General features: G+C 47.7%; 1 protein-coding gene across 2 annotated transcripts in view; it reads left to right on the forward strand.

Moving 5' to 3' along the window:
• The window catches only part of HASPIN (histone H3 associated protein kinase), an 854,350-nt gene that overhangs the window by 679,687 nt on the left and 152,396 nt on the right, over positions 1–22,267 (forward strand). For both annotated transcript variants that reach the window (XM_069217741.1, XM_069217740.1), the window contains exon 14: positions 22,051–22,193. In XM_069217741.1, coding sequence (XP_069073842.1) covers positions 22,051–22,193 — 143 coding nt within the window. The remainder of the gene's footprint in view (positions 1–22,050; positions 22,194–22,267) is intronic.

Below are 22,267 nucleotides of genomic sequence, written 5' to 3' on the forward strand. Positions count from 1 at the left end.
CAGTGTCTGTTGATCTCTCATACCCACTTTTTTCTCTTCTCTCTCCTTTTAAAACATGAGTTTCTGTTTTTCTCAGTTTACGATGCCCCAGGTTGTCCTTTTCGGGTGTACACAACATCTTTGTGATTCGTTGGATTTATCAGCCTGACTGTTGCTAGTCCGTTGCACCTGAAATTTATTTAGGAGCAGGAGTTCAAGCTATTTTTGGTAAGGATACGCAAGAATACTTCTAAAATGGCCCTCTCTAATCTGCGGGGTAATCTTCCGATTTAGCAACTACCCAAGGGACTCCTACAACAAACACTGCTCATAAAGTTCGTCCTCTTTTTCCTTCACGAAATAATCCCTCTCCCAGGAGTAAGAGAAGCGATACTGAATCTTAGTCTTCCGTTTTGTGCCCAGATTTTCCTGCAGTACTATTTTAACTTTTAAAATGAGCATTTTTAAATAATAGGGCACTTTTAATATCCCTTTACCCACCTTATTGCTGTGAGTGTGTTGTTTTCAGCGGAATTTAGGACACCAAACACTGGGAACCGATCGGGTAGAAAGGGTGCAGAGCCTGTAAGTGCTCGGAGCCCGTATGACCCAGGCAACGTCTCTGACGCGCCAATAAGACAAGCAATACTTAAGGTTGGACGTGTGTGTTGGTCCAATTTTTTCTTCAGTACTATTTCAACTTTGAAATTTAGCATTTTTAAATATCTGGGCACTTTTAATATCCCTTTACGCACATTATACCTTTCTTGCGTGTCAGACCAAACACAGGGAACCAATCAGGTAGCAAGCAGGCAGAGCCATATGATGCAGGCAGTAGTGCAGGTGCGCCGCTGGCGCGCCAAAGGCAAGCCTGTCCACGCATGGACTGCGCCTTTTGCCAGAACCACTGGCCTATTTTCCTATCCAGCGGTGCTCTAGAGAACTGCTTCTACAGCTCAACACTCCATTTATGTATTCTTTATGTAATACATTTGAGCAAAGTAATGGACAGGAACATTTCCATTGTACCAACTGCCCTTTCTCCTGTCAGCTGAGTTCCTTACCCTCATGGCCTACTCCTAGTCAAAAAAATGCTGTCCCTCCTTCCACAATTTCGGAATGTGTTTATAATCTGACCTGTGTCTTAATACTCAATCAGTAATTAAACACAAATACAAATTGTTTGATTATTTACACACACATTCTCCGGATGTATGTTTTCTTACCAAGACAAGAGCAGATGAGGCATCTGATCCAGATCTAGCTGCCACAGACCCGACAGGCAACGTTACTTTTAGGCTAGACCGCATGTCTAAATCTGGTGGTGTAGTGTGAACCATCTGATAGAGACTTCCGGTTGCAGATTCCTTACCTTAGAATTTCCCCCAGGCGTCACACTGGATCCATAGATTTTTCTTCGAGCAGTACCCTTGCGCACTGTCAGGTGGCATCATTCGACTCCGCGTTCGTCGTTGGCATCATAGTCGCTGTGATGACATCGCGGTCGTACTTAAGCACCACCCCTGTGTGCTGACGTCAGATTCTCTCCTTTTGCGCCACATGCGGATCCGGAGAAGAGCAACCATGGTCAATTTTTGACTGACTTAGATCTTTTTGTTGGCTTTTTGGACTTTGATGTGTCGAAGGATGTCGTGTAAGACCAGCTTCATGCCTTGTGACGCCTGTAACTGCATGATGTTGGTGACGAACCCGCACCTGGTCTGTTTGTGGTGACTGGAGCGTGACCATGGCCCGAAGTCGTACTCCGGGACCTGGACCATGAACCTGAACACTATGGGGGAGTGGTCCCTAAAGCTTATGGCGACTGGGTTCTCGACTCTGCGTCGCTCCTGTTGTCGCTCAAGAGGAAGGTCTTGAGACCGCTCGCAGTCATCACCACTCCTCCTCTTTTCACAACTTTCCACGCCAATAGGACGGAGCCATGAAGAACACTGAAATTGGGGCACCAGAGCTAAGACCCTGAAAGTGGAATTCCTGTCCCTAGAAATCAGTTCTCAAGCTGGAAAGATGGGTGGGTCAGAAAGGAATCTGCAACTAGAATATGTCTCTACCAGATGAATTGTTACCGAAGGTAAGTAACTTGTTCATCTAATAGAGACTTCTATTTGCGGATTCCTTACCTAGGAATAGATACCCAAGCATTATCATCCCCAGTGGTGGGCTGCAAATCAAAATCATACTCAAAAGTTCTGCAGAACCGAATGACCAAAGTAGCAGTCTGTGGACCTGACTCTCTAGGCAGTAATGTTTGTGAACATGTGCAGAGATGCCCACGTTGATACCTGGCGGATATCCAGGACAGGAACTCTGCGTGCTAACGCTGTGATAGCAGTTGCTCTGGTTGAGTGAACATGCAAGCCCTCAGCAGGTTTCATCTTTGCCAGAGCGTAGCACACTTTGATGCAGAGCAATACCCATCGCGAGATGGTACGATTCTGCATCACCTTCCCTTTGCTCTGTTTCCAAATTTGTCACTAAAGTCTAGTGACTCCATATTCCAATCCAGATTGTCAAACTTGTCCCGCCTTATAAGTCCCTAGTATATGGTAGCTAGGTACCTGAGGTTCCAGGAGATCCTTATGGGTTGCAGCATTTCTTTTGCCACCCATAAAGAGCTCATACAAACACTCCTTCAGGACTGTCACTGCAGCCTGGGTGGAATAGTGCAAGCACTATTTCACAGCCATTTTCACTGCACCAGGTAACTTAAAGGTCACCTACATGTCTAACGTTCAGTTATTGAAGGCTAGGCGCAAAGTTATTGTGTGTGAGGGCACCCTTGCACTAGCAAAGGTCCCCCACGTTGTCCAGGACCAATTTCTCTGACTTCGTGAGTGCGGGACACCATTATAAGCATGCACTACATACTTTTCAATACATATGTGTAGCTTCACAATGGTAATCCGAATATGGCCATGTGAGTTGTCTAAGATTGAGAAATTGTACCCCCAATCCAATACTGGTATTGGGGGCCAATTCCATGCACCCTGGGGGCTCCACCATAGACCCCCAATACTGCCAAACCAGCTCTCTGAGGTTTCCACTGCAGCCCCAGCTGCTGCCACCTCACAGACAGGTTTCTGCCTTCCTGGGGATTGAGCAGCTCAATCCCAGGAAGGCAGAACAATGCTTTTCCTTTAGGAGAGGGGTGTTAGACCCTCTCCCATTAGAAATAGGTGTTACAGGCATGGGAGGAGTATCCTCCCAGAACCTCTGGGAATGCTTTGAAGAGCACAAAAAGTGCCCTCCTGGCATAATCCAGTCTGCACCAGTTCAGGGACCCCCAGTCCCTGCTCTGGCGCGAAACTGGACAAAGGAAAGGGAAGTGACCACTCCCCTGTCCCTCAACACCCCAGGGGTGGTGCCCAGAGCTCCTCCGAGGTGTCCCTGACGTTAGCGATCTTGGATTCCAAGGGGTGGGGACCCTCTGGGAGCATCTGAGTGCCAAGTACCGGCAGGTGACATCAGAGATCCCTCCTTATAGGTGCATGCCTGGTTAGGTAGCCAATCCCCCTCTCAGGGCTCTTTAGGGTCTCTCATCTGAGTGTTTCCTCAGATTCAGTTTCCAAGACTCCACCAGGACTCCTCTGCATCCTCTGCTTTAGCTTCTGACCGTCGGATCAACCGCAGACTGCTCCAGGAATGCTGAAACTGCAACAAAGTATCCAGGAAGGCTACTGTGACACTGCAGCTCCAGCCAGCAGCTGCAATGGTTTCCACGTTGCCCACTCTCTGAGGACTGCCTGTCTTCATTCTGCACCAGAAGGACCGAAGGAATCTCCTATGGAGAGACAGAGTTACTTCCCTGCTTCAGCAGGCACCTCTCTGCAATGACAACCAGGGCTCTTGGACTCCTCTTCTGTTAACGAGCATGATCCCTGGAACACAGGTGGTGGACCGAAGTGATCCTGACTGTCCAAAGGTCCAGCTGTCCAAATCTGCTGGAGGTAAGGGCTTGCCTCCCTGTGCCAGACAGTACCCCTGTGCACAGCGTGTTCTGCAGCTCCTTCGGCTTCTGTGCACTTCTTCCAAAAGTTCTTCGTGCATAGCGAAGCTCTTACCTCCAAGAAATTTGGACAGGTGGACCTTTGGACTGGCTGGGCCACTTCAGTCCACCACCTGTGTTCCAGGGAGCAGGCTCATCGTCAGGAGAAGAGTCCCAGAGTACAGGTCGTCGCAGAAGGGTGCCTGCTGAAGCAGGAAAGTGATGCCGTCACTCCACGGGAGAGTCCTTCGGTTCTTCTGGTGCATGACTAAAGAAATCTCCCTTGGGGGGACGGAGTCACTCCCCTGCTCACGCAGGCACCTTCCAAGACGACAACTGGTACCCTTGGACTCCTCTCACAGAGACGCGTGTGCTCCTAAGGACATCGACATAGGCTGTCCTGCTGACGCAATTTGGAGGAGGTAAGACCTTGCCTTCCCTGAGTGCTATGGTACCCCCGTGTACTGCGTCTTCTTCACCACCTGAGGTCTCTGTGCACTATTTGCAAAATTCCTTCATGCAGAGCCTAGCCCAGGTCCCCAGAACTCCACTCGCTGAGTTGTTCGGCGACGTGGGACCTTACCCTGTCTGATCTGGACCACTGCTGAGTCCCTGGTCATCTTGTAGGAGAAGATTTAAGAGGAACTCCTTATTTGGAGTCTTCCTAATCCACAAACTTCTTCCAATAGAGACCCCTCAAACATTTAAAGTTAAGACTTTCATATGTTGTTTTCACAACTCTAGGGGTAGCTTCTACAGAAGTCATATTGAAAGAGAAAAAAAAAGTTTGGGAAAGTGAGTAAAACGTTAGTAGAATAACAGAGAACTTTTCAAGAGTTTGTAAAAATTGTGCGAAGTGTAAAGAACTTTTAAGAAAGTTAGAAAATTACTTCTAGGTATATATTATATATGCTCTTAGTATCAGAACAAGCTTTTCTTGTGAAAAGCACTAATAACAAAAGTTGTAAAGCAATTGCAAGTTCTTATCCCACCGCTGCACAACCAATGTAGGAGGCTGGCCTGGTTTCTAGTGGGTACCTTGGATACTTACACCTTATACCAGGTCCAGTTATCCCTTATTAGTGAAGTAGTAGTGTTCTAGCAGCTTAGGCTGATGGAGGTAGCTATAGCAGAGCGAGCACCTTAGTCTGAACTAGGAGACATGCAAATCTCATGCAATACCACTTATAGTTACACAGTACTTATACACAAGTAAAGACAATACTCATTGTTACCAAAAATAAAGGTATTTATTTGGGTGACACAGTACCAAAAATATCTTAGAGAAAATACTCCTTCTGGAGGTAAGTATTGTAAGGAAATACCTCCTTGGCATGGTTACCCCCTACCTTTGTCTCCACAGTTGGCACAACCCTGGCACTCAGGTAAGTCCCTCGTAACTGGTACCCCTGATACCAAGGGCCTGATGCCAAGTAAGGTCTCTAAGGGCTGCAGCATGTCTTATGCCACCCTGGGGACCCCTCACTCAGCACATGCAGACTGCCTCTCAGCTTGTGTGTGCTGATGAGGAGAAAATGACTAAGTCGACATGGCACTCCCCTCAGAGTGCCATGCCAACCTCACACTGCCTGTGGCATAGGTAAGTCACCCCTCTATCAGGCCTTACAGCCCTAAGGCAGGGTGCACTATACCACAGGTGAGGGCATATATGCAGGAGCACTCTGCCCCTACAGTGTCTAAGCAAAACCTTAGACATTGTAAGTGCAGGGTAGCCATAAGAGTATACGGTCTGGGAGTTTGTCAAACACGAACTCCACAGTTCCATAATGGCTACACTGAAAACTGGGAAGTTTGGTATCAAACTTCTCAGCACAATAAATGCACACTGATCTTAGAGATGCCCCCTGAATACCTACCCAACCTCTAGTGTAGTCTGACCAGTTTTTGCCAGCCTGCCACACACCAGACATGTTGCTGGCCACATGGGGAGAGTGCCTTTGTCACTCTGTGGCCAGAAACAAAGCCTGTACTGGGTGGAGGTGCTTCTCACCTCCCCCTGCAAGAACTGTAACACCTGGCGGTGAGCCTCAAAGGCTCACCCCTTTTGTTACAGCGCCCCAGGGCATCCCAGCTAGTCGAGATGCCCACCCCTCCAGCCACTGTCCCCACCTTTGGCGGCAAGGCTGGAGGAGATAATAAGAAAAACAAGGAGGAGTCACCCACCAGTCAGGACAAGCCCCTAAGGTGTCCTGAGCTGAGGTGACCCCTACCTTGAGAAATCCTCCATCTTGAGTTTCCCCCAATAGGATTAGGGATGTGCCCCCCTCCCCGCAGGGAGGAGGCACAAAGAGGGTGTAGCCACCCTCAAGGACAGTAGCCATTGGCTACTGCCCTCCCAGACCTAAACCCACCCCTAAATTCAGTATTTAGGGGGCTCCCCAGACCCCAGGAAATCAGATTCCTGCAACCTGAAAGAAGGACTGCTGACCTACAAGCCTGTAGAGAAGGAGGAAGACAACCATTACACATGTGCACTACATATAGGTCAATACCTATATGTAGCTTCACAATGGTAACTCCGAATATGGCCATGTAACATGTCTAAAATCATGGAACTGTCCCCCCCATTCCAAATCTGGTATTGGGGTACCAATTCCATGCATCCCCAGGGCTCCACTATGGACCCCGGGTACTGCCAAACCAGCTCTCTGGGGTTTTCTCTGCAGCTACCGCTGCTGCCACCCCACAGACAGGGTTCTGCCCTCCTGGGGTCTGGGCAGCCCAGTCCCTGGAAGGCAGAACAAAGAATTTCCTCTGAGAGGTGTTAAGGGCGGATGAGGAGTAGCCTCCCACAGCCTCTGGAAATACTTTGAAGGGCACAGATGGTGCCCTCCTTGCATAAGCCAGTCTACACCGGTTATGGGAACCCCCCAGTCCCTGCTCTGGCACGAAACTGGACAAAGGAAAGGGGAGTGACCACTCCCCTGTCCATCACCACCACAGGGTTGGTGGCCAGACCTCCTCCAGTGTGTCCCAGACCTCTGCCATCTTGGATCCAGAGGTGTGAGGGCACTGTGGTGACCTCTGAGTGGCCAGTGCCAGCAGGTGATGTCAGAGACCCCTCCTGGTAGGTGCTTACCTGACTAGGTGGCCAATCCTCCTCTGAGGGCTATTTAGGTTCTCTCCTGTGGGCTTTTCCTCAGATAATGACTTGCAAGAATTCACCAGAGTTCCTCTGCATCTCGCTCTTCAACTTCTGCCAAGGATCGACCGCTGACTGCTCCAGGACGCCTGCAGAACTGCAACAAGTTAGCAAGAAGACTACCAGCGACATTGTAGAGCCTAATCCTGCCGTCTTTCCAACTGTTTCCTGGTGGTGCATGCTTTGGGGGCTGCCTGCTGTCATCCTGCACTGGAAGCCACATAGAAATCTCCTGTGGGTCGACGGAATCTTTCCTCTGCTCCAGCAGGCACCAACCTTCAGTGTCACAGGTACTCTGGGACACCTCTTATCCTGATGAGCATGACCCCTGGAAAACAGGTGGTGGACCAAAGCGACCCAGACTGTCCACTGATCCAACTGTCCAAATTTGGAGGAGGGAAGTCCTTGCTTCCCCCTCCAGACAGTTAATCCTGTGCACCACATGAACTGCAGCTACTAGGACGTCTGTGCACATTTCCAAGAAATCCTTCATGCACAGCCAAGTCCAGGTCCCCAGCACTCTGTCCTGCAATGCTCAGCTCCCTGATTTTATTTCCGGCTTTATGGGACCCTCTTTTGCAGTGTTGAGACAATCGCCATGTTCAGGCACCTTGAACCCGTGTAAAAGTGCTTCTGTGGGTGCTACCTTCTTGTGCGTGGGCTCTCTACGTTGCTGAGGGCCCCCTCTGTCTCCTCTCCCAAGGGGCGACATCCTGGTCCTTCCTTGGCCCGGGCAGCGCCCTTTTTCTTCACTGTGACTCTTGCAGCTAGCAAGGCTTGTTTGCGGTCTTTTGCCAAAGAAACAACTCTGCATCCTCAAGCACTCTGTGGGGCATCTTCTGCACGAAGGAGAAGTTCCTAGCACCTTTCATTGTTTGCAGAATCCTCAGCTTCTTCTATCCGGAGGCAGCCATTTTGCACCTTCATCCGGGGTTTAGTGGGCTCCTTCACCCCCTGGACACTTTCATGACTCTTTGACTTGGTTCCCTTCCTTTGCAGGTCCTCAGGTCCAGGAATCTGTCTTGAGTGCTTTGCAGTCTGTTGTGGTCTTTGCAAAATCCTCTATCACAAGTTTAGTGTTTTTCTGGGGAAATAGCAGTAATTTACTCCTACATTTCAGGGTCTTGGGCTGGGGTATCTTGGACACGCTTAGTGTTTTCTTACACTTCCAGCGACCCTCTACACACTGCACTAGCCTAGGGGGTCCATTCGTGGTTCGCATTCCACTTTCTTAGTATATGGTTTGTGTTGCCCCTAGGCCTATTGCCTATTATATCCTATTGTATTCTACAGTGTTTGCACTACTTTCTGACTGTTTCTTACCTGATTTTGGTTTGTGTGTATATTTTGTTTATTTTACTTACCTCCTAAGGGAGTATATCCTCTGAAATATTTTTGGCACATTCACTAAAATAAAGTACCTTTATGTTTTAGTAACTTTGAGTATTGTCTTATGATATAGTATCTATATGATATAAGTGGTATAGTAGGAGCTTTGCATGTCTCCTAGTTCAGCCTAAGCTGCTCTGCTATAGCTACCTCTATGAGCCTAAGCTGCTAGAACACTACTAATAAGGGATAACTGGACCTGGCACAAGGTGTAAGAACCATCAGGTACCCACTATAGGCCAGGCCAGCATCCTACACTGGGCATTTAGGCTGGGTTAAAACATGTGACAGACTTGTTCCACATTTTCACTGGCCCCATTTGTCAGAAGACACAAAGGAGTTTTGTCACTCCTGTGTCACCTGGCAAGACTGGTAGCACCCCAAAGGCCCCCTTAATGCCATTGCCAGTGGTTGGGGTGCCCTTTGAAAGGATAGGGGTTGATATTGTCCCCAGTCCTCGTTCTGGCGCAAAACTGGACAAAAGAAAGGGGAGTGACCACTCCCCTGTCCATCACCACCCCAGGGGTGTTGCCCAGTGTCCCTAGCGTTGGCCATGTTGGATTCCAAGGTTTGAGGACCCTCTGGAGACCTCTGAGTGGCCAGTGCCAGCAGGTGATTTCAGAGACCCTTCCTGGTAGGTGCATACCTGGGTAGGTAGCCAATCCCCCTCTCAGGGCTGTTTAGTGTTTTTCCTGTGTGTTCCTCTTCAGATTCGGCTTGCAAGAGTCCTCTGGGAATCCTCTGCGTCCTCTGCTTCAGCTTCTGACCGTCGTATCAACCACAGACTGCTCGAGGAACCGCTGTAACTGCAAAAAAGTATCTAGTGCGGCTCCTGTGACCTGCAACTTCAGCTCCAACCAGCATTTGCAACAGTTTCCAAGGTGTGCAAGCTCTGACGACTCACTGTCTTCACCCTGCACCAGAAGAACTGAAAGAATCTCCTTTGGAGTGATGGAATCACTTCCCTGCTCCTGCAGGCACCTTCCAAGACGACAACCTGTTCTTTGAGACTCTTCTCCTGACGACGGATGTGCTCCCTGGAACACAAGTGGTGGACCCATCTGACCCTAACTGTCCTAAGGTCCAGCTGTCCAAATTTGGAGGAGGTAAGAGCTTGCCTTCCCGATTTGCGACAGTACCCCTGTGCACTGCATAATTTCTAGCTCCATGGGCCTCGGTGCACTTCTTCCAAGAATCCTTCATGCACAGTGTAGCCCAGGTCCCCAGCACTCCATCCTGCAACGCTCAACTCGCTGAGTTGTTGTCCGGTGGCGTGGGACCTTCCTTTGTTGTGCTGCACCAACCGCAATTTGCACCTTCTTTGTCCCCATGTCCTGGGACTTCCGTGGGTGCTGCTTGGTCATCTGTGGGCTCTCTCCAGTGTTGGGAGCCCCCTCTGCCTCGTCAGTCTGAGTTGAGGCCCCCAGGTCTCTCCTGGGTCCAGGCAGCGCCATTGTGATGCAAACCGTGACCTTGCTTGAACCAAGGTTTGGTGGACGAATCCAGCGACGCAAACAGCCTGCATCCAACATCTCGATGTGGGACACCTCCTGCACCAAGCAGTAACCCGCAGCCATCTTCTTTGGTGCTCTTCTGTACTTTTCTTCTGACCGAAGAATCCACTTTTGCACCTTTTTCTAGGTTGGCAGGGCCTCCTGTTCTTCCTGGATTCTTCTGCGATTTCTGGACTTGGTCTCTTCTCTCTTCAGGTCCAGGAAACCATTGTTTGTTGCGTGCAGTCTTGCTTGTTTGTTACAAAATCCTTTAACACGACTTGTAGTGTATGCTGAGGAAACTTGCTGTACTTTACTCCTGTTTTCCTGGGCTCTGGGGTGGGGTACTTTATTTAACTTTGGTGTTTTCCTACACTCCCAGTGCCCCTCTACACACTACACTTGCCTGGGGGGAATTCAACATTTGCATTCCACTATTTTAGTATATGGTTTCTGTTGCCCCATGGCCCATTGTAATCTATTTTATTTTCTACTGTTTGCACTATTCTGTGACTGTTTTCTTACCTGATTTTGGTAACTACAGGGAGTGCAGAATTATTAGGCAAGTTGTATTTTTGAGGATTAATTTTATTATTGAACAACAACCATGTTCTCAATGAACCCAAACAACTCATTAATATCAAAGCTGAATATTTTTGGAAGTAGTTTTTAGTTTGTTTTTAGTTTTAGCTATGTTAGGGGGATATCTGTGTGTGCAGGTGACTATTACTGTGCATAATTATTAGGCAACTTAACAAAAAACAAATATATACCCATTTCAATTATTTATTATTACCAGTGAAACCAATATAACATCTCAACATTCACAAATATACATTTCTGACATTCAAAAACAAAACAAAATCAAATCAGTGACCAATATAGCCACCTTTCTTTGCAAGGACACTCAAAAGCCTGCCATCCATGGATTCTGTCAGTGTTTTGATCTGTTCACCATCAACATTGCGTGCAGCAGCAACCACAGCCTCCCAGACACTGTTCAGAGAGGTGTACTGTTTTCCCTCCTTGTAAATCTCACATTTGATGATGGACCACAGGTTCTCAATGGGGTTCAGATCAGGTGAACAAGGAGGCCATGTCATTAGATTTCCTTCTTTTATACCCTTTCTTGCCAGCCACGCTGTGGAGTACTTGGACGCGTGTGATGGAGCATTGTCCTGCATGAAAATCATGTTTTTCTTGAAGGATGCAGACTTCTTCCTGTACCACTGCTTGAAGAAGGTGTCTACCAGGAACTGGCAGTAGGACTGGGAGTTGAGCTTGACTCCATCCTCAACCCGAAAAGGCCCCACAAGCTCATCTTTGATGATACCAGCCCAAACCAGTACTCCACCTCCACCTTGCTGGCGTCTGAGTCGGACTGGAGCTCTCTGCCCTTTACCAATCCAGCCACGGGCCCATCCATCTGGCCCATCAAGACTCACTCTCATTTCATCAGTCCATAAAACCTTAGAAAATCAGTCTTGAGATATTTCTTGGCCCAGTCTTGACGTTAAAGCTTGTGTGTCTTGTTCAGTGGTGATCGTCTTTCAGCCTTTCTTACCTTGGCCATGTCTCTGAGTATTGCACACCTTGTGCTTTTGGGCACTCCAGTGATGTTGCAGCTCTGAAATATGGCCAAACTGGTGGCAAGTGGCATCGTGGCAGCTGCACGCTTGTCTTTTCTCAGTTCATGGGCAGTTATTTTGCGCCTTGGTTTTTCCACACGCTTCTTGCGACCCTGTTGACTATTTTGAATGAAACGCTTGATTGTTCGATGATCACGCTTCAGAAGCTTTGCAATTTTAAGAGTGCTGCATCCCTCTGCAAGATATCTCACTATTTTTGACTTTTCTGAGCCTGTCAAGTCCTTCTTTTGACCCATTTTGCCAAAGGAAAGGAAGTTGCCTAATAATTATGCACACCTGATATAGGGTGTTGATGTCATTAGACCACACCCCTTCTCATTACAGAGATGCACATCACCTAATATGCTTAATTGGTAGTAGGCTTTCGAGCCTATACAGCTTGGAGTAAGACAACATGCATAAAGAGGATGATGTGGTCAAAATACTCGTTTGCCTAATAATTCTGCACTCCCTGTAGTTTATATATTGTGTATAATAATACTTACCTCCAGAAGGGGTATTGCCTCTAAGATATTTTGCCTTGTGTCACTAAAATAAAGTACCTTTATTTTTGGTAACATTGAGTATTATCTTTTATTGTATATAAGTACTGTGTAACTATAGTGGTATTGCAGGAGCTTTGCATGTCTCCTAGCTCAGCCTAAGCTGCTCTGCTTCAGCTACCTCTAAATAGGCTAAGCTGCTAGAACACTGCCTACATTTCACTAATAAGGTATAACTGGATCAGGTTTAAGGTGTAAGTACCTCAGCTACCTACTACAAACCAGGCCGGCCTCCTACAAACACACTCCCCCACACCCAAGGCCCATTAGTGCCATGTCTGGAAGGAATACACTTTACACCCCTAGAAAGCCATTAAAAGTCATGTAACACTGGCAGACTTTTGGTTTCACTAGAAAATGTCAGTACTATAAAAGTGGCATTTTCAGAAAAGGAATTTAAAATCCGTCTTCACCATTGGAGAGTATTTGATATCATAATTAAAATGAGTGGGAGACGTTTTTGCTCTATCTTCTCCCACACTGGAGTTTTCGCTTAAGTGTAATAAGGTCGACCGTATGTGGGAGAGGTAGTTTGCTAAAGTGAAAAATTATTTTAGGCGTTTTTCACTGTCAGGAGATGTAGAACTTAAGTATACATGCCCTACTTTCTAAATACCTTCCTCCCAGCCCTATGAGTGTTTAGGGCCTACATTTGGGTTGGCTTTTAAGTATTAAACAGAAAGGTTTCAACAAGGCAAATAGTTTATTTTGCCAGGTCGGAATGGTAATTGGTGGCTGCATTGGTGGTCCGGAGACACTTTCAGAGTGCTACTTAGTGGGTGGCGCAATCAGTGTTCAGCCCACTTGTAGCATTTAATTTACAGGCCTTTGGTGTAGTACTATGCACTAGAGTTTTATCAGTAAATTAAACGTTCCAATCAGGTGTATACCAGTCTTACCATGTTCTTGACAGCCAAAGAGTCTAAATGCCCACAGGTTCAGCAAAAAAAGGGTAGTTAATGCAAAACAGTCTGGGAGAATATCACACCAAGGCTGTTGGGTCTAACATCCTTGCACTAGCATTCCATGCACCCTCAATGAGGGTAGCAGCAGTTTGTACTGCTCTTCCCAGTGGTGTCCTTCCACTTGACCTTCCTTGCACACCTGTGCAAAAACAATACTGTTTTATGGTCCACACAGACGGTGATGAATAGTTTGCTGGAGTTGGCATTGCGTGTCACCACCTGGTGGCACTGGAGAGCTGTTGATGGAAAAAAGATTTACGTATTCAGGGCCTGATTTAGATCCTGATGACTGGATTACTCCGTCACAAAAGTGACACCGTATTACGATCTCCATAGCATATTAGGGGATCATAATAGGGTGGACAGGCTATCTGTCACGTTTATGACGGAGTATTCTCTGCCGCTGTGATCTAAATCAGGCCCTCAGTCTGTCGCCTGAAAGGGAAATTGAAGAAGCACAGACCGCTATGTATGCAGCCTGTTAATTGTTGCCTGGCAGAAGCATTGTGTTGAAGCTTCCTAGAATTGCAGTCTGCAAATCAGTAAAGTGGAGACAGTGTTCATAAGAACCAATGTCAAAACACTGCTTTATGATCAAAACTTATAACTGCAGATTCTTCACCTTTTGAACCTCCCAGGTTCCAAACTGCCTCTAGAGACATTTCTTGCAATAGCTTCTATGTGCTGGTAGGTGGTGCCTTCTGACTCAGCGGCTCTGTCCTGCCACCGTAAGTGGCAACTTGGAGCCATATATAAGCTCCACCACTACCCACTCACATCACTTTGGGCCAGATGTAGCAATTTCCAAATTTGCGATTCGGAATTTGCGAGTCGGTGCGACTCGCAATTTCCGAATCGCAAATTCGGCTGCAGAACGGTGTCTCAGACAACGTCTGCGAATCGCGATGGGGTCGCAAAGACCCTCCTCATTAATATTAATGAGGTGGGCCGCATTTTGCGACCCCATTGCCATTCCCTGCACTCACAGGGATGGTGGCCTGCTGGAGACAGCAGACCTCCATGTCTGTGACTGCTTTTTAAATAAAGCATTTTTTTTTTTTTGTATTGCAGCTCGTTTTCCATAAAGGAAAACGAGTTGCAATACAAAAAAATAACGAAACCATTTGGTTTTGTTTTTTCAGAATAGGCAGTGGTCCATTTGACCACTGCCTGCTCTGAAAAAACATTTTCGGCAACATTCACTAAGGGGAAGGGGTCCCATGGGGAGCCCTTCCCTTTTGGGAATTGGTTACCACCAGTGTGACACTGGTGGTAACTGCGAATTGCTTTGCGACCGCGTTCGCGGTCACATAGCAATTTAACATTGCGGTGCGAGTTGCAAATAGGAAGGGGACACCTCTTCCTATTTGCGAGTCGCATTCACATTTTGCGAGTCGGTACCGACTCGCAAAATGTGAATGAGCATCGTGATGTGCGTTTTGCATGGCGCAAACTGCGATTTTCGCAGTTTGCGCCATGCAAAATTCTACCTACATCTGGCCCCTAGTCTTTTAACACAGCTTGTGTTTCAGATCCAGAGCTCCACTCCTAACATTTCCTTGATATTTTAAAAAAATTCCAAATTATTATTTTTGATAGTGTGACCAGGAAATGTTCAGTCAGAAAACTGCAGCTATTAAACTGTGCAGTACCTACAGGTCATAGAAGGTCTTTGGCGCTTGGGTTCCATGCATGCATGAATGAAAGCTCTGTGAAAAAAGGTTCCTAATCCACTCAAAGGCTATCAAGGAGTGAAACGTTGTATGTCACCAACCATAGGAAGCAAGGTCAATCCCACTCAAATTACAGGGGTGGCTCCTGATGTTGATCCACATCACCGTCCTTCAGTAGTTGAGGTGAAAGAACAAGTCTAAATGAAAGAAGAAGCCCTCCAAGTGGAAATCTACTCCTCACAGTCCTGGTAAATCATGCAGCCACATTCTGACACCAGCGGTGGCTTCCGACTCCGAGACGATTCTGAGATAGGAACTGATGCATCTGCGTTTACCAGGCCATTGTCAACCGAGCTGCAGATTTAATCCTTCAAAGAGGCTCCACGTCTCTCTGGCAAGCTTTCAGGCCCCAAATATTTGCCGGGCCTCAGTCAGGCTGCCACTGGTTGGACCTTTCCCAGAGCTTATTCAACGTGCTTGACCCCTAGCTGTGCCTCAACACCCTTAAAGCAAGCCATACCAGTTCTTATCAGTTCGGTTCTGACTTTGATTCCAAAGGTGCCTGTTCAAGATGCAGCTCTAATTTGGGGATCTGATCCAGAAACTAGTTCATGCCTATGCCATGCTTGCTATCAAATCACTAAAACACTTGTGATCTGGAAGGAATAAGAATACAATGCGCAGCTGTAGGAACATACCCCCCTTTTTCGGCCTGATGTCAGTGTGCTTGACTGTGTTCACTGGGATCCTGCTAACCAGGACCCCAGAGATTATGCTCTCTCTCCCAAAATTCTGTATTTCATCCACAATTGGCACACTGGTGCCCCATTATAAGTCTAGTATATGATACCTAGGTACCCAGGGCATTGGGGCTCCATGGGATCCCTATGGGCTGCAGCATATCTTGCCACCCATAGGGAGCCTATGCAAAGGCTTCTCAAAGACTGCCATTTCAGCCTGCGTGAAAAGGTGCAAAGACCCTTTCACTGCCATTTTTCACTACACCAGGTCACTTATAAGTCACCCCTATAGTAGGCCTTCTAGCCCAGAGGGCAGGGTGCAAAGTACCTGTGTGTGAGGGCACCCCTGCACTAACACTGGTGTCCCCATGAACTCCAGGCCCATTTTCCGGACTTCGTGGGCACCATTTTACACGTGTGCTGGACATAGGTCACTCCCTAAATTGAGCTACATAATTGTAACTCCGAACATAGGCATGTTTGGTATCAAACATGTTGGCATCATACCCCAAGGCTTTTGCAAGCATTGGTTGTATGGTTACATGCACTCTAGGGGCTCCTTAGAGGACCTCCAGTATTGCTGTTACAGCCTTCTGAGGGTTTCCAGGAAGCCCAAGCTGCTGCCACCTTCCAGACAGGTTTCTGCCCTCCTGTTGCTTGAAAAGCTTGAGCCTAGGAAGGCAGAACAAAGGATTTCCTTTGGGAGAGGGGTGTTACACCCTCTCCCTTTGGAAATAGGTGTTACAGGCTTGGGCGGGGTTGCCTCCCCAAGCCACTTGAGATACTTTGAAGGGCACATTTGGTGCCCTCCTTGCATAATCTAGTCTACTCCAGCACAGGGACCACTCCCCCGTGGCCCCCCCACCGGTCTCTGCTCTGGTGCAAAACTGGACAAAGTAAAGGGGAGTGACACTACTCCAGAGGGTCCCTGGGTTTTGCCATCTTGGATTCAAAGTTGGCAGGGAACTCTGGAAGCATCTGACTGGTCAGTGCCAGCAGGTGACGTCGGAACCCCCTCCTGATAGGTAGTCACCCAGCTAGGTGACCAGTCCCCCTTTCAGGGCTAGGGTCTCTCTCTCTCTCTCTTGGGTGGTTCCTCAGATTCGAATTGCAAGACTCAAGCAGGAATCCTCTGCACCCTCCATTTCGACCTCTGACCGAAGAAACTGCTTCTGGACTCTTCAGGGCCCTACAAGCTGCAGCAAAGAAGCAAGACGCCTTCTGCAATATTGTATCTCCGGCTCCTTCCAGCAGATGCAACATTTCCTTGGTCATGCATCCTCTGAGGTCAGCCCGTCTTCAGCCTGCATCAGATGAGAGAAGGAATCTCCCTTGAAGATACGGAGTCACTCCCCTGCTTCTGCAGGCACCAACTGCGACGACCGGCTGCGTGGATCCCCTCTTGCTGAGAGGCTTGGGTCCTGCATCACGTGTGGTGGACTGAAGTGGTCCTGATGGTACTCTCTTCCAACTGTCCAACTTTGGTGGAGGTAAGTCCTTGACTCCTCACACAAGACAGCACCCCAGTGCACCACGTCCTTTGCAGCTGCCAAGGTTTGTTGGCATCCTTCCTCCAAGATCTTCGTGCATCTTGAAGCTCCAGCACTCTATCCTGTGACGCACAGCTCCCCGAGTGGTTCTCCGGTGGTGTGGGAGCCTTTCTCGTAGTGCTGCGTGGGCCTCTTCTGCAACTTTGGTGTCTCTGTCCTGTAGGACCCCTGGGTATACTGACTGGTCTTCTGTGGGCTCTCTGTCGCTGAGGGCTCCCTATGACTTCTCCTCCTGGGTAGAGTCCACTTGGTCCTTCCTGGTCACCGCAGCGCCATTTTCTGCTAACTGCGAGGTTTGCGTGTGTTAAGGCTTGTTGTTGGACTCGATGAAGCAAACCCAACTGCAATCCTCCTTCCAGCGTGGGACATCACCTGCACCCTCCAGAAACCCGACTTAGTCTTATTGAATGCAGTGCTGACTTTTCTTCTTCACCGGTGGTTCACTTTTTGCACCTTCATCCGGGTTGGTAGGGGCTCCTACCCTTCATGGACACTTCTGTGCTTCTTGGACCTGGTCCCCTTCTTCCACAGGTCTTCTTGTCCAGGAATCTACTGTTGGTGTCTTGCAGTTTCTTCTGGGTTTTGCAATATTATTCACTTCTCTGTGTGTGTTCTGGGAAACTTACTGTCATTTACTCCTGTTTTCCTGGTTGCTGGGTTGAGTTGTGGCACTTACCTTTGGGTTTTCCTAGTCCTCCCAGCTCCCCTCTACACACTACACTTGCCTAGGTGGGGGACCAACTTTTGAATTTCACTTTCTTAGTATATGGTTTGTGCTCCCCCTAGGCCCATTTCTAACTATTGTGATTTTCAGTAATTGCACCGTTTTCTAACTGTTTTATGCCTGTTTCTGGACACTAGCTTATATAATTTGTGTTGTACTTGCCTCCTAAGGGAGTATAGTCTCTATGGTATTTTTGGTATTTGTGTCACCAAATTAAAGTGCCTTTATTTTTGTAACACTGCGTGTTTTCTTTCATGTGTGTAAGTACTAAGTGTGTTGACAGTGGTATTGCATGAGCTTTGCTTGTCTTCTAAAAAAAAAAAAAAAAAGCAGTGGGTGCTCATCCACAGCTACCTTCTGAGAGCCTGGCTTCCAGACACTGACTACACTAATAAGAGATAACTGGTATAAGGTGTAAGTACCATAGGAACCCACCACACACCAGGCTAGACTTTGAAGTGGAGAATGTCGGAATTGTGTATTTTTCCAAATTCACTTTAATATTTAGTAATTAATTTAAGAAAATATTACCATATCCAGATGTTATTTCTTTAATTAAGCAGTTGAAAAATGAAAATCCAAGTATTAAACATTGTTTTGGCGATCTTGCATTACATGGAAATTATTTAGAATATCATAGAAAATACCATTAGTAGAGACCCGGCAAAATAAACTAATTTTACCTTGTCTCGCTCCTTATCCTGATGGTCTTTTTTGCTTTACTCCCCACATTTTGGTACCTGCCTTTACCCTACCTCTCCCCTGCTGCCATTTCCTATTTCTTCTGTTACAGTCTCCAACTCCATGACTCTTACTTTATTTCTCGTCTCTACGTGTTAAATGCATGAATGTTTACCCTTCTTGCTGTATGTCCTCGTCCGTCTCATATGGTCGCTTTTACCCAAGCCCCTCTGTAGGAGGCTGGACTGGCTTGTAGTGAGTACCAAGGGGTACTTGCACCTTGCACCAAGCCCAGTTATCCCTTATTAGTGTATAGGGTGTCTAGCAGCTTAGGCTGATAGATAAAGGTAGCTTAGCAGAGCAGCTTAGGCTGAACTAGGAGACGTGTGAAGCTACTACAGTACCACTTAGTGTCATATGCACAATATCATAAGAAAACACAATACACAGTTATACTAAAAATAAAGGTACTTTATTTTTATGACAATATGCCAAAGTATCTTAGAGTGTACCCTCAGTGAGAGGATAGGAAATATACACAAGATATATATACACAATAGCAAAAATATGCAGTATAGTCTTAGAAAACAGTGCAAACAATGTATAGTTACAATAGGATGCAATGGGGAAACATAGGGATAGGGGCAACACAAACCATATACTCCAAAAGTGGAATGCGAACCACGAATGGACCCCAAACCTATGTGACCTTGTAGAGGGTCGCTGGGACTATTAGAAAATAGTGAGAGTTAGAAAAATAACCCTCCCCAAGACCCTGCAAAGTGAGTGCAAAGTGCACTAAAGTTCCCCTAAGGACAAAGAAGTCGTGTTAGAGGAATAATGCAGGAAAGACACAAACCAGCAATGCAACAACTGTGGATTTCCAATCTAGGGTACCTGTGGAACAAGGGGACCAAGTCCAAAAGTCACAAGCAAGTCGGAGATGGGCAGATGCCCAGGAAATGCCAGCTGCGGGTGCAAAGAAGCTTCGACTGGACAGAAGAAGCTGAGGTTTCTGCAGGAACGAAAAGGGCTAGAGACTTCCCCTTTGGTGGACGGATCCCGCTCGCCTTGGAGAGTCGTGCAGAAGTGTTTTCCCGCTGAAAGAACGCCAACAAGCCTTGCTAGCTGCAAATCGTGCGTTTGGCGTTTTTGGACGCTGCTGGGGCCCAGAAGGGACCAGGAGGTCGCAAATTGGACCTGAAGAGAGAGGGGACGTCGAGCAAGACAAAGAGCCCTCACTGAAGCAGGTAGCACCCGGAGAAGTGCCAGAAACAGGCACTACGAGGATGCGTGAAACGGTGCTCGCCGAAGTTGCACAAAGGAGTCCCACGTCGCCGGAGACCAACTTAGAAAGTCGTGCAATGCAGGTTAGAGTGCCGTGGACCCAGGCTTGGCTGTGCACAAAGGATTTCCGCCGGAAGTGCACAGGGGCCGGAGTAGCTGCAAAGTCGCGGTTCCCAGCAATGCAGCCCAGCGAGGTGAGGCAAGGACTTACCTCCACCAAAATTGGACTGAAGAGTCACTGGACTGTGGGGGTCACTTGGACAGAGTCGCTGGATTCGAGGGACCTCGCTCGTCGTGCTGAGAGGAGACCCAAGGGACCGGTAATGCAGCTTTTTGGTGCCTGCGGTTGCAGGGGGAAGATTCCGTCGACCCACGGGAGATTTCTTCGGAGCTTCTGGTGCAGAGAGGAGGCAGACTACCCCCACAGCATGCACAAGCAGGAAAACAGTCGAGAAGGCGGCAGGATCAGCGTTACAGAGTTGCAGTAGTCGTCTTTGCTACTATGTTGCAGGTTTGCAGGCTTCCAGCGCGGTCAGCAGTCGATTCCTTATCAGAAGGTGAAGAGAGAGATGCAGAGGAACTCTGCTGAGCTCATGCATTCGTTATCTGAAGTTTCCCCAGAGACAGAGACCCTAAATAGCCAGAAAAGAGGGTTTGGCTACCTAGGAGAGAGGATAGGCTACTAACACCTGAAGGAGCCTATCAGCAGGAGTCTCTGACGTCACCTGGTGGCACTGGCCACTCAGAGCAGTCCAGTGTGCCAGCAGCACCTCTGTTTCCAAGATGGCAGAGGTCTGGAGCACACTGGAGGAGCTCTGGACACCTCCCAGGGGAGGTGCAGGTCAGGGGAGTGGTCACTCCCCTTTCCTTTGTCCAGTTTCGCGCCAGAGCAGGGGCTAAGGGGTCCCTGAACCGGTGTAGACCGGCTTATGCAGAATTGGGCACCTCTGTGCCCAACAAAGCATTTCCAGAGGCTGGGGGAGGCTACTCCTCCCCTGCCTTCACACAATTTTCCAAAGGGAGAGGGTGTCACACCCTCTCTCAGAGGAAGTTCTTTGTTCTGCCATCCTGGGCCAGGCCTGGCTGGACCCCAGGAGGGCAGCTGCCTGTCTGAGGGGTTGGCAGCAGCAGCAGCTGCAGTGAAACCCCAGGAAGGGCAGTTTGGCAGTACCAGGGTCTGTGCTACAGACCACTGGGATCATGGGATTGTGCCAACTATGCCAGGATGGTATAGAGGGGGCAATTCCATGATCATAGACATGTTACATGGCCATATTCGGAGTTACCATGGTGAAGCTACATATAGGTAGTGCACGCGTGTAATGGTGCCCTCACACTAAGTAACTTTGCACCTAACCTTTACCAGGTAAAGGTTAGACATATAGGTGACTTATAAGTTACTTAAGTGCAGTGTAAAATGGCTGTGAAATAACGTGGACGTTATTTCACTCAGGCTGCAGTGGCAGGCCTGTGTAAGAATTGTCAGAGCTCCCTATGGGTGGCAAAAGAAATGCTGCAGCCCATAGGGATCTCCTGGAACCCCAATACCCTGGGTACCTCAGTACCATATACTAGGGAATTATAAGGGTGTTCCAGTAAGCCAATGTAAATTGGTAAAAATGGTCACTAGCCTGTTGGTGACAATTTGGAAAGAAATGAGAGAGCATAACCACTGAGGTTCTGATTAGCAGAGCCTCAGTGAGACAGTTAGTCACTACACAGATAACACATTCAGGCACACTTATGAGCACTGGGGCCCTGGGTTACCAGGGTCCCAGTGACACATACAACTAAAACAACATATATACAGTGAAAAATGGGGGTAACATGCCAGGCAAGATGGTACTTTCCTACACCCTCTACCTGTTTGCGGTCATTCTCCTTTAAAGTGTTTCTTTATGCACACTTATTCATTTTTAGTGATAACCAGCATACCTTTTTCTGCTTCTTATTCGAAACTATCCCTTTGCCATTTGTTGTTTTCTTCTTTATTGAGAATCCTATTTGTGACCTTAACCCTACACGTCCTCCAAGTTTTTCCGTTCATCAGTCTTACATCCAACTTCTCAGATTCTTAGTCATTCCTCCTCTAAGCACCCCTTATTGTAGTTTTGGTACATCTCTTAATTTTCCTTTGGTCTCCACCTGAAGCCTCTGGTGACAGTATCCTGAAAATTGTTTACTACTCCTTGCGTTTGGTCCATTTCAGAGACCTTCACTGGGGCAACGTTCTGGTGAAAAAAACATCGGTCAGCACAATAAAGTACAAGCTTAATGGTTCAACTCGCCAGATTCCTACTCACAAAATTGAAGTGAACATCATAGACTACACACTGTCGCGGCTGGAAAAAGGTATGTCCAATGTACTGTAAGAGAAAGATGAAATGAAGTATATTATAAGCTTTTCTGTCTGACAACTCCTATTT

This window comes from Pleurodeles waltl, chromosome 12 (assembly GCF_031143425.1).
Source record: "Pleurodeles waltl isolate 20211129_DDA chromosome 12, aPleWal1.hap1.20221129, whole genome shotgun sequence".
Taxonomy (NCBI): domain Eukaryota; kingdom Metazoa; phylum Chordata; class Amphibia; order Caudata; family Salamandridae; genus Pleurodeles; species Pleurodeles waltl.